Genomic DNA, 12,651 nt, shown 5'->3' with positions numbered 1-12,651 from the left:
GGTAAATAACGTGAGAAAAATGGAAAATTAAATAAATTCTATCAAGATAAAAGCATCTACATGTTCTTTAACTCGATGAATCAAGGAATAACAATAGGAAAAAATCTGCAGAACTACACGAAAGGTAGTGAAATAAGCACGCACAAACTTGTGCTAACGTAGAATCCATAGTGCTTGAAAAACAAATCATGTGTAACAGTGTAAGCCATTTGAGTCATTCATTCCAATCCAGTGTTCTTTCAAGAGGTGGCACTGGCAGTGCAACAAGAGAAGCAAGCGTACCATTTTTTGGGTTCTCCATTTCTGGTTGCATTAGGTGTCTGAGGCTTTGTGGTACCCGAAGGGCTCTCTTGGGTTGTTTCTTTAGGGGACCCTAGCTTTGATGTTTCTGTGGTTGCCTCTGTTTCGTTAGCTGTTTCTGGGGTTGTCTCTGTTTTGTTAGCTTCTTCTGAAAGTGTCTCTGGGGTTTCAGTGGTGGAGCACTGTGACTGTTGGTTTTGTTCCTCTGTACTCTGTGTCGTCGATCTGTTTTTATCTGCATCTCCTGTCAATCTTCGTCACAATTTAAGAATAAATCAGCATGTTACTGCAATACAATAGGGTACCTGCAGTTTCTTAAATGTACGACTCAAGGTTTTGCATTATCAAAACCCGAAACCTAAAAACGAAGGCCGGAAAGATTCAGTTTGAGAAGTGAGAGCTTACATAGGGAAGGCAAAAGGTTTGACACTTGCATCAGTTGGCTCTTGATCAACATCGCCCTCTTGCCTCTTGGTGCTGGGATTCTGCTGCTTCTGATTCTCGAGGCATAGAGAGAGAGTTCTTTATTAACGCTGTGTTTACGAACCCGAGGTTCTTTCTCCTTCTCTGTTTCGGCTGCTTCTGCTTCGCTTTTTCCATCACAGCCCTCACTAATTTCAGCAGCTGTCTGATCCTTACATGGAGCATCCAGGAGCCGACCGGAGTTTGTGGGATCGAAATCGATATTCAGCTCACCCGATTTTGATGTCAGATTCATATGGTCGCTTGTGAAACTCGTGTTCCCTGTCCGGATACTAAACAATGAATCACTGTTCAAGTTACCACCATGCCTGGCAAATTCAGTAGCTGACATATTGTCCCATGGGGTGCCTGGCGGCAAAGGACTGGAAAGCGCGGAATCACAACCATAACAGAACTCGCCCGATTTCGACATCAAATTCAATTGTTCTGCTGTGAAACTCATGTTCCCCGTGTGAAGGCTAAACAATGACTCATTGGAACGCAAACTCCATTCCCTTGTAGCTGCAGTAGTTGTTCTAGCAAAGACATGAGAAGGGGTCCTCTCCGAATCTTCTGTAGGTTGTTCCTCGGACGGTGTTCGAGGAACCGGTGTGGCCAGATCATCGTCACTGGGTTGTCTGTTTACGGAAATAGAGCTAACCAGACTACATTCACCCAGATGTCCACCGGATGATGATGAATGCGAGGGGTCTGTCGGCTTTTTGTCCACCGATATTTGAGGACTTTCACTCGGAGTAGCGTCTTGGTCCAGATTTAAATCACTGCCGGTATCATGAACTCCACTCATATTTCCAGATTCCATGGCCGATGAAACGCCTAAAATTTCATGGCCCTTCACCATCTCAATACCAGAAATTCATGCTGTAATAGGAAATTTAAACACACAAATGAATGACAAACATGAAATAATTTCTTGCGGAATTCCCAGGTAGAACCCATCCATCGAAAACAACAATTCCTTGTTCAGCGTGGATAATCTCTCAACAAATTCACCAATTAATCGTTAATAAACAAGAAAATCTCGTAGATACGTGTTGAACATATGAATCCAAACCACATCAAGAAACAAACAGAGCAATAAATCGAATCAAAATAGAACGATATAGCCAATTTAAAACTTTCAAATTCTTAAAAAACAAACAACTTCTCGATGAATCATAATCAAACGAGTCTTCTTTCGATCTCTCATCGATCAAGACAGAAACAACGAAGCCTCGAAATTAAAAATATAATAAAAACAAGAATCGAGAAACAAGTAAACTGGAGAATATAAGAGAGGAAAGGTTGAAGGGCCTGCCACTGGTGTAGGCAATTTATGTGTCTGTTTTATCTATACTAATAACGAACTTTAGCCGCCAAAAAACTAACATATTTATATACGTTTAATAACAAAATTGATTTGTCAAAAAATAATAAAAAAATTGAATTCGTATGTAATTATATGATTTTTAAATAAAATAAACCAATAATTCGATACGAATTTGACATATTTTGATTAATTATATTAGATTGTCTAAGTTGAACGTTAACATGATGATTGAGATATGATAGACGTTTGAGATTATGAGATTAGATTTTATCATATTACAATTAGTAGATTAACGTTTAACTCATAATACCGTTAATTTCTTAACGAAAAATGATGAGTTTTGAACATAATAAATAGTCGGGTGACCATTTTTTAACTTTTAATAGTCAAATGACTTAACAAAGCAACACTCTAGTGAAATGACCATTTTATATTTTTTTAATAATCGAGAAACTTTATAAAAACGTGTTTTGTTTTACTAAACTTGAGTAAGTACAAAGTAATACCTATTTTAATCTAAAAATTAAAATGAAAAAAAAAACTTAAAATTCATCAGGACTGAGTGGGGTATATATTTTCGGATCGGGATCGAGGCAGCAAAAAGTACCTGTCCACCCCGTGCCTATTCCTACTGAAACGAAATGAAAACTAAACTTAGGTATGATTTTTAAAAAAATGAAAGTTTAAGTACAGAACGAACTAAACTAAAAGTAATTTACCTAATATATTTTGATAATGAACGCCTCAATTTCGCCCGCCTACATAAACCCTAGGGTTTTGCATTCTGATACAAACCCGAAAGAAAGGATTTTCAGTTCTATACAACCCTTGGGTTTCTTTTTGACTCTGCTCATTTAACCGACTGTTCGTTTTGGAGGTGTTTCTTTTGGTGTTCGTGTCGTTTAAGGTGTTTCCCTTCTCAATTTTTCTTGTAGTATTATATTATTGTTTTAATATTTCATTTTAACATGTAATGATATGCTTGTTTTTGGACTGCTCAAGATCAATGAAATGCCTTGATTTTTTTGGGGGAATGATCGAAGAACAGAGCTGTTTATTAGAGAAATTTGAGAAATGGGTCTTTTCCCCTTTTGGGTTCTCAAACCCATAAGTTTGAACATCGTGAATTAGGGTTTTAGATTTTACATTATAATATTGGATCACATATTTTGATGTATTTTTTTATCTTTGTTGATGGCTCTCTCTTCTGCATTTCTTTACAAGCTATATCTGTTTAGTACAATAATTCGATATGTCATAGATTTTAAAGCATTCTAACGGTGGGTCTTCTAGTCCTTGTTGTGTTTGTATATTTTATGGGTCTGATCTGTTTGTTTGTTTGTTTTCTAGGGCGTGACAATGACTATCTTTAGTAAATTTGGGAGTATACTTAGGCAGGCCACAAGTATGCAGGTTAATGCTAAGTTGTCAGTATCGAAACCGGGCCTCTTTCAAGTATTTAGAAGCATGTCAATGTCGCCGAGCTCGAAACTTTTTGTTGGAGGTCCGTCGAATTTTCCACATAGCGCACGAGTCATTCTACATTCTCTGATTTTTCTTTGGCCTTCTCATGATCATTTTTTTAATTGCAGGTATTTCCTACCAGACGGATGAACAAAGTCTGAGAGAAGCTTTTAGCAAATACGGTGAAGTTATCTATGGTACGGTATCCTACATTCAACTTTCTAGTATCGTGGTAAACAGAAAAGTCTCGAGATGCTTTAATTTTAGTGTCCACATTTTTTATGAAGTATATAAGCCATGTAGTATGAACGTTTTAGGTATCTTCTGTTTGCTGGTTTGGACTTTGTAAACTGTTGATTGATTTTATACTTCGTGTAGCAAGAGTAATTGTGGATCGGGAAACGGGCAGGTCGAGAGGGTTTGGCTTTGTCAGTTACACAAGTACTGAGGATGCTTCCAGTGCTATACAGGCCTTGGATGGACGGGTAAATATGTAAAAAGTATATAGGTTTTTAAGATTTTCACATTACTTTAATCGATGCTATTTGGACTCGAATGCGAGTGTCGGATATAGTTATATGTGTCCAACACAAGTGTTCGGTTATGTGTTGAATGTTCACAGGCTTTACATAGTAGCTGAAGTTGTCATATCCGTAGGGATGATTTGTGGGAATTTTTGGTCGACAGGAACTCGATGGCCGTCAAGTAAAAGTAGCCTATGCAGATGAGAGACCTCCTCGCAACTTTGGATCTGGAGGTTTCAACAGCGGCGGCGGATATGGTAGTGGCAGCAGCTACAGAGATGGCAGTGGAGGCTATGCCAGCAACAATGGTTTCTCTTCTGGAAATTATGGAGCTAATGCCGGATATGGCAACACCGCTGGAGGTGGCAGTGGTTATGGTGGCCAAGGAAATTACGGTGGCGGTAATAACTATGGCTTTGATGGTGTTGGTTATGGAAGCAATTTTGATCAATCCGGTGAGGGTTTCGCTACCGGTGGTTCAGCCGGATATGAAGGTAACAGAATGGGATTTGCCGGCGGCGAAGGCGGGTTCAAAGTAGAAACAGGGGGAGATCATGAGGGAAATGATGCACAGAACACAAGAAATGAAGAGTTTGACTTTGCCAAGAGGGCATGAAATAGAGTGTTTGAACTTTGAGGTCTTAACATAGTTCTCTAATGGTGGATTTGTTTTGGTTTTAGTGTCCGGTTCTCTGAACTAGTTCTGTTCGTCATTTTATGTGTTGTAAACCTTCGTACTTTTTGAAATTTAGTAACCAAAATGAAAATAGGATAAAAGTTGAATGATTAAATTCATAATTTACCCTATATTAAAAAATATATAAGGGAATATAGTAAACATATTAAAAGTATTCTCCACGTGTCTTATTCTCATTGCAAAACACCCAGCTTCCTTGTATAACCTCACTACAATGACGTTTTCCAAACGACGGTTGTTTTGGAATAAATAACATTCAGTCATTGAACTTGACAACTTCTTGTAATTTGATCCTTGAATATCTTTTAGACTTTAGTTCATATTAGTTACAAATTTAGATTTTTAATTGTTTTAGTGATTTGATATTTTAATGTCGTGCAACATGACGCGATTTCAGGATAAAACATCATAAAAAGGATAAAATTGAGAAATGTTTCAAGTTTTGGACTAATTTGGAAAAAATGCTGAGGGACCAAATTGGGAAATGTTACCGAGTTTAGAGATTAGATAATGTTTTATCCCTTGATTTATTGTTCCACCCTTCCTTTCAGGTTCGACTCCACACCTCAGCTTCGTTTACACCAAACCTTACCTTCCGATCAAAAACCTCATATTTGCTACTCAGTCCTCACTGATCGTTGAAACACTCGCTCTAATTGAACTCAGCTCAACTCACCCATCGAGCGAAAAAAGATAGTCCCTTTCGCTTTCGAACTACTATTTTTTTCTTTTGCCACAATTTTCAAGCAATTCCAAAGGCTTTCACTACGTTACTGTAAGCCCACTTTTTCTGTGCCTCTCCTCGAGACGCTGAACCTCCGTTAGGGCTCCGGTGTTCTAGGGCTGGACCTGGGCAGCTATGTTATTTGTATTGTCGTTTTAGTTGGAGCGGGAATTGCTTGCTGGTGCTTCGGTATTTTGTTCCCTTGGTTATTGTTTTTTATATTTTAACGTATTTTTTTTAGTTTTAGCATCTGTTTGGTTGCCTAGAAAATGGAGGATACTGAGGAATTTTATTTTGAACAATTTCAAAGTTTAAATTGAGCTAAAGTTCTGATTGTTCTGTCCTTACTATCTTTATGCCGTTACTATCTTTATTGATTTGGTTTCTAATTTTAATTTTATCTAACGAGGGATTCATATGATTATCTGCTCTGTAATGGAATTTCAGGCATGTGAAAACTTTTAACATTATTCTTATTTCTTGTAGGTAATGGTTTAAAGTTAAGTTTCTGAATGTTTTGGCTTGGATTATCTATGCCTGCCGACGAAGTTGGAGCCGGGATCCGTAATTTCCTAGACCAAGAGAGTTTGTCCCGCTACCAGCAGCAATCACTGGTAATTGATAGTAGCTTCCCTGGCTTAAGTAACAATCTGTGGGTTGGAAGCCAGAGACAAGCTGGTGGGCCTGTTGTTTCCAGTTTGAAGAATTTAAGCTCTTATCAATTAGGTAATAATTAAGGCATCTTGGTTGTTATAGTTTCTGACCGATCTGGTACCACTATTGTACTGAGATCTTAGTCCGCGGTCATTACATGTTTCTACTGTTTAGTTAACATTATTATATTTTCCGCTAGCACTAGCAGAGTCTGACAGAGGACATAGTGGTCAGCCGTCAAGGCTGCAGCATGAGTTGAACTCCACTCAATCAGATCTGAGGCCTGAAATGGCTGGAAGCCAATTGCAAAATCAATCACTAATCGTATATGGCTATATGCAAGGGCGTGAATCTTTCCAGACAAGGCAGAATGAACCAAACTTATTGGGACTAGATACAGCACCCACGGGCTCATCAAGTCTTGATTCGCCAATGGGAAATGTCCCTGATTTTCATAAAAATAATTCATTGAGGTTGGGATCAGCTGAATCTCCCATAAATTATGATCTTATTGGGGGGCAACAACAATTTAGTGGAAAGCATCCTGGTATGATCCATCCTTTGCCAAGGCAGCAACCTGGGATGACTGACATGCAGTTCTTACAGCAAAGTGCTATAATGCAAGAATTACAGAGACACCAACTTCCAAAGTCACAGTTTTGGCTTCCAGAAGCAAGGCAGTCAAACTCTGCAAATCAGGTTTCCTCTGTTAGACAGATATCGGATAGCCTTTCTCCTTCTCCCATCGATGGTGTTCCTTTCCATGATGCTTAAAATGATTCTTGGAAGCCTGAGGACATGGCACCAAATTCAAATTGTCTGCAGTATGGTGCCTCTCCAGCCATGCAGGTATCCTCTGGTATGTTTTCCCCTGGGCAAGGTCAGATGTGTTTGATGGGTGTGGTTCCTCAGCAGGTTGATCAATCATTTTATGGGATTTCTGCAAGCAATGCAAGAGGAAATGCATATCAATATTCTTCTGTTCAAATGGATAAGCCTTTGATTCAGCAGGTGCCAGCCAGCAGTCATTCCTTTCTGGATAATCAGTATGATATGTTTTCAGATCAAGTTGGCTTGCAAGATGGAACTTCGGTTTCTGGACAGTGTGATCAGGATAATAATGTATTTGGAGCCATGGCTGATCAGGGTTTAAATAGCGGATTTCATTCAGAGAACTTCCAGCGAATGTTTATCCAGCCACAAACTGCAGTGATGCAGGAGTCTCCTTAGTGGCAAGAGCATTGCTGTCCTTCAGAAACATCCCTGGAGAACTCAACAATTCAGGTTTCCTCCTCCCACAATGCAGCTTCGCTGGATCCGGTTGAAGAAAAGATTTTGTTTGGTTCAGATGACAGTATGTGGGATATCTTGGGAAAGAGCTCCAAAGTGGGTTCAGCAATGGATGGTATGAAATCCTTAGGGGGATTTCCTTCTCAGCGAAGTAGGATTTGGAGTGCTCTTATGCTGTCTGCTGTAGCAGAAACATCCAGTAATGATATAGGGGTGCAGGAACAGGGGAGTGGTTTGGATTTGCAGAATTGTGAACCTCCAAGCTGGAACATGCCAGCATCAACTGTCAATGATGGCGGCAAACAACGATCAACTTGGGCTGATAATAACTTGCCCAATGCTTCGTTGCTGAACTTAAACCTTTAAGTATGTCCAATACTGATAAGTTGGTATTACCAGAAAATAATGCCAGCCAAGATTCTGCAAGCATGTAAAGAGATACCGAAGGTTTTGGCTGTTATTCAAGACCAAATAATGATGTGCATCTGGAGCAGGCAATGAACAATATAGAGATTGATCCAAGTAAAAGGAGTATTAAAAGATTTAAAGGTCCACCACCAGACTCTAGTTTGGAAGCTCAGCAGGTAAGTTCCCAAAGTGCAGAGAAACTATCTTATGGATCCAATGCTCTGATGAGAGATGCTCAAGTTAACCATCCTTTAGTTCCTTCTGGAGATTCTAAGGTGCTAAGCTCTTTATCAAACACCGGAGATAACCATGAGACACATTATCTGCTACTATGCTGGCATTTGTTCAGAATGATTCCCCACATTTCTCCAATTCTAATAATTTAGCTGCTAATATCAGGCGTGAACACTCTCAGATCAGCCCCCAGATGTCTACATCCTGGTTTGATCAGTATGGGGCAATTAAAAATGGGAAAATGTTGCCTGTATGTGATGCTCAAAAAATTGCCTTGATGAACGCTACAGAAAAAGCATTCATTGTTGGTCGGGCCTTTAACAGTATGCATGTTCATTCGAGTGAACATGACGCTGGTCCACTGGATAAAGTCCAGCAAAGCTCAAACTTTATGCCTATATCAACTGAATATACCTCCCCTCACTCACTGCCACCTGATATCACCAGTCAGAATTCGATGGTTGCGAGAGCAATGAAGCGCAAGAGTATGACATTTGAGTTTCTACCATGGCATAGAGAAGTGACACAGGGTTCTCAAAGGCCTCAGAACATCAGGTGAATTGAGTCATTATCACATTTGCTGCAATTCTTTTGAACACTATGTATCAATGATCCAAAGGGATAAAAGTAAAACCTTTCTCATCAGTAATTTACTAAAATGCTAAACTAATTTCCTTTTTCTATCATATCATCATGTTCTTCCTCTTTTGGAATTATTTGTTGTAGTGTGGCAGAAGTTGAATGGGCTCATGCAGCAAATCGATTGATTGAGAAGGTGTGTTCAGTATCAACTGTATTTGAACGTTTGTTATTCCTTACAATCTGATAGTTTGCAGCTTACAAACATTGATCTTAATTGCAGGTTGAGGATGAACCTCAAATCATTGAAGATTGGCCGCCAATGCTTAGGTCAAAAAGAAGGCTTGTTTTAACAACGCAGCTTTTGCAGCAACTACTTCGTTCTCCTCCAAGAGTAATTCTTTCTGCGGATGCCAGCAAAAACTGTGAGACTCTGGCATGTTTTGTTTCCAGATCAGTCTTAGGAGATGCATGTAGCATGGCATATATATACCTGAAAGTGACACAGCTGCCTCCCCTTGCAATGGAAGCATGTAAGTACATCACTTTGGGAATACTTGAGCCTCCTTTTACTGGAACTCATATGGGATCATTATTGTAAGTATACCATCTTACTAATGTTTTTTTCTTTCTCTCCTGTCTGTTTTAGTCTCTCTGAAAAGCAGAGGGAACAGAGAAATCAATCCCTTGTGAAGGCTGCGGAAGAGTTTATCAGCATAGCAAAGATGCTTGAAGACAGTTTACAGAGGTAACTTGTATTGTATCTAATTTTTCCAATACCTTCATGCATAATATCTCGTCATAGTACATATATGAGTCTTGAAGTTTAACATTTTGTGGCTAGAATTTCCCGTCACAAACGATTTATTCAATTTGATTATTTTGTTGTCTCGCCGGTGTGTCAAGCCATCATATATCATCAGTTAATTTATTGGCAACAACTAATCTAATTGGTTGGGCTTTTAACTAAACCGAGTCTCCACAGATTGTATTAATTTCCCTTCGGTTAATTGTTTACCTGCATAGGCTTAATAATCCTTTGGAGGATGTAAATGGGGTATTTTATGTGCACTTTGGGAAAAGTGTATTCCATAATATTACTTCAAAGGAGATTTTTTTTAATTGCTTTGTTCCTGATTTTTTTAACTAGTGAGGTTCTTTATCACTGTCATCCACTTTTTTTTATATAAGAATAGGAGGTCTCTTTCAAAACCCCTTCATACTTGGCCCACCGAAAGGTAGCCAATACGTATGGAAGGGGAAAAAGAGTACCTCGATAATCCAAAACCTTCATACAAAGTTCGATCAAAACAGGAGATTACAAGCCAGAATTAAACATATCGAAAAAACCAGCAAACAGTTCCTAAAAGCATCTCATGGACAATCGAAACAAAAAAGACTGGTAGAAATTACAATCCCTCTACCCAATTCCTTGCTTAGATAGCCCATCCACTTTGGAATTAGCACACCGACCGACATGACGAAGAATAACAACACGAGCCTTAACAACCAAATCTATTTCCCGAACAAGATGTATAAATGGGCCAGGGCACAGCGAAGTGTTAACAATCCAATCAACGACTGACTTGCAGTCGCATTCCAATATCAACCTAAACTTGAGTTTCTGTATATTCCCAGATTCGGCTATGACTGGTCTTTTATACCTATCCTTTCAGAATTGGGTATGGTTCTATGATTTGCTTTATGTTAGAAGTAAGATTTAACTAAGGGCTAGACTTTATACCTGGTAATTATTGCATTCTTGTTGTGTCTAATATTTACTTTATATAAGCAGTCTGGTCAAGAGAGCCTCGATCTTGGACTTAAGACTGGAATATCAGGATCAAGAGAAGGTGTCGGTCATCACTCGCTTTGCCAAGTTCCATGGCAGGGGGCAACCAGATGGACTCTCAAATTCTTTGGACAGAGATACGTTATCGCACTGCCGATGCCTAGGAATCTACCCGATAGGGTACAATGTCTCTCACTTTGATCATAAGCTGATTGATTTTTTCCCCTTACTGCCTTTCTTATCCAACCTCATGCTTTGTGCTCCAATTACTTTGAAGCACAGAAATGAAAAGGTAGGATAAGAGGCATTTAGATGTTAACAACACATTGATATTGGTCAATTCCTGAGAAAACTAGTCTTCTTACTGATCAGATTAAGCATTTTGATTCCTAATAGTTGTATGTATGCTTCACTTTGGTTTCCAAAATGACTGATTAGATCCATTTATCTGGCACATAATTACAGAAATTACACTCACCGCCTCCCCGAAAAAGTTACAAAATGGTCCCCTAAATATAGGATGTTGCTTTGTTGAGTCTTCGACTATTAAAAGTTACAAAATGATCACTTGATTATTCATTATGTTCCAAACTCGTCTTTTTTGTTAAAAAAATTGATTATAGTTTGAGCTGGATATTAATCTATTGTTTGAGATATGATAATCATTTGATATTCTAAGACCAGATTTCATCACATCTCAAACAATAATTTAATATTTAGCTCAGACTGTTATCAATATTTTAACATAAAATCATGAATTTGGAACATGATCAATAGTCGAATGTCTATTTTGTAATTTTTAATAGTCGGGTACAACAAAACAATATCTTATAATTAGATGATATTTTGTGACTTTTGATAGTCGGGATCTAGAAGAAGCAACATAATATAGTCGGGGAATTATTTGCATATTTTACCCTACTTTTAAAGATATTCAGGGTTTTAAAAATAAGATTAGCCTTGTCATATAGATTCAGTCAATTTTTTTAAGTTTTTAAAAAATATATACAAGAAAATATAAAACTAGTCCAATAATTTTTTAACTTCTTTTAAATTGGTCCAACTGATTTCCTAAAACTCACGTTCTATAGTATTTTTTTAGTTTTGGATTCATTTAATTTTATAATATATTTTTGAATCATCTTTCAATCAATTACGAATCTAATCCGCTGGCCAATTTAATCCTACCCAGAAAAATAATAGACCTAATAGAATTAATGGAAATATTTTCGTTAGCACTTTCCATGTATCATGAATAAGGACGGAATAAAGGTGACATTTTATGGGATAAATAAAAAAATGATAATTGCAGTCTAACTATCAAGTTTTAATTTAAAAATTTAGAATTGAAATGTTATAATCTAATTTGTTTAGTTTTAATTAAAAAAATCTAAAACAAGTTTAATTTACTTAATTTTAAAATTGAAAGGATCTAGACAGTAATTGTACCCATCATCAACCTCCTCTATTTATAGGAAGAGTTTAACTGTAACTTAATTTAACATTAAGGAACAACAAAGAATGGGATCTAGACATTTTCGGTTGGATGCAACTTAAGATGTTAATTTTATCGTAACATTTTCGGTTGGCAACCAGGAATGTTACATTTTCATAATATTTCTAGTTCAATCGAAAATATTAAAAAAAAGTTATTATTTTAGGCTATGTTCAACTAAAAATGTTATATTTTTAGGGTAACGCACACAAATGATCCTCGACTATAGAATATTATTCTTTTAAATCTCTCGACTATTAAAAGTTATAAAATAGTCATTCGACTATAGAGTGTTGCTTTATTGAGTCACTCGGCTATTAAAAGTTACAAAATTGTAACTCGACTATTCATTATGTTCCAAACTAGTCATTCTCTATTAAACAATTTAGTTTACGGTATTTTGAGCTAAACGTTAGCTTATTGCCTATGATATGATAAAATATGATCTCAGTATCTCAAATGACTATCATCTCAGCTATCATGTTGACATTTAGTTTAGACAACCGTCGATTTTTAATGAAAATTATGAGTTTGAAACATAATGAATAACTGAGTGACCGTTTTTGTAGCATTTAATAATCAATAGGCTCAACAAAACAACATTTTATAGTCGAATGACCATTTTATAACTTTTAATAATAAAAAGACTTAATAAAATAATATCATATAATTAAAAGATAATTTATTTATTTTATCTT

At 37.2% G+C, this 12,651-nt stretch overlaps 3 protein-coding genes across 3 annotated transcripts; 2 read left to right on the top strand and 1 right to left on the bottom strand.

Annotated features, from left to right (window-relative positions):
• Window positions 1–239: 239 nt before the first annotated feature.
• Window positions 240–1,624, bottom strand: LOC120132640. The gene is made up of 3 exons (XM_039149365.1): window positions 848–1,624; window positions 706–794; window positions 240–552 (listed from the first exon to the last, which is right to left on the bottom strand). The coding sequence occupies exons 1-3, from the start codon at window positions 1,622–1,624 to the stop codon at window positions 240–242; spliced, it is 1,179 nt and encodes a 392-aa protein (XP_039005296.1).
• A 1,254-nt stretch (window positions 1,625–2,878) lies between these two features.
• On the top strand, window positions 2,879–4,780 carry LOC120132777 (glycine-rich RNA-binding protein 3, mitochondrial-like). The gene is made up of 5 exons (XM_039149473.1): window positions 2,879–2,999; window positions 3,443–3,596; window positions 3,685–3,753; window positions 3,935–4,041; window positions 4,244–4,780. The coding sequence occupies exons 2-5, from the start codon at window positions 3,452–3,454 to the stop codon at window positions 4,694–4,696; spliced, it is 774 nt and encodes a 257-aa protein (XP_039005404.1). The 5' UTR covers window positions 2,879–2,999; window positions 3,443–3,451; the 3' UTR covers window positions 4,697–4,780.
• Window positions 4,781–6,085: 1,305 nt separating this feature from the next.
• Window positions 6,086–10,759, top strand: LOC120132639. Its single transcript, XM_039149364.1, has 6 exons — window positions 6,086–6,227; window positions 6,364–8,642; window positions 8,814–8,862; window positions 8,950–9,263; window positions 9,316–9,414; window positions 10,462–10,759. Exons 2-6 carry the CDS (start codon window positions 8,185–8,187, stop codon window positions 10,757–10,759), a joined length of 1,218 nt encoding a protein of 405 aa, XP_039005295.1. The 5' UTR covers window positions 6,086–6,227; window positions 6,364–8,184.
• Window positions 10,760–12,651: the final 1,892 nt, after the last annotated feature.

The sequence above is a fragment of the Hibiscus syriacus genome, unplaced genomic scaffold, assembly GCF_006381635.1.
Source record: "Hibiscus syriacus cultivar Baekdansim isolate YM2019G1 unplaced genomic scaffold, ASM638163v2 tig00110569_pilon, whole genome shotgun sequence".
In the NCBI taxonomy this organism is placed as follows: Eukaryota; Viridiplantae; Streptophyta; class Magnoliopsida; order Malvales; family Malvaceae; genus Hibiscus; species Hibiscus syriacus.
This window is presented reverse-complemented; position numbering and strand designations above follow the sequence as displayed.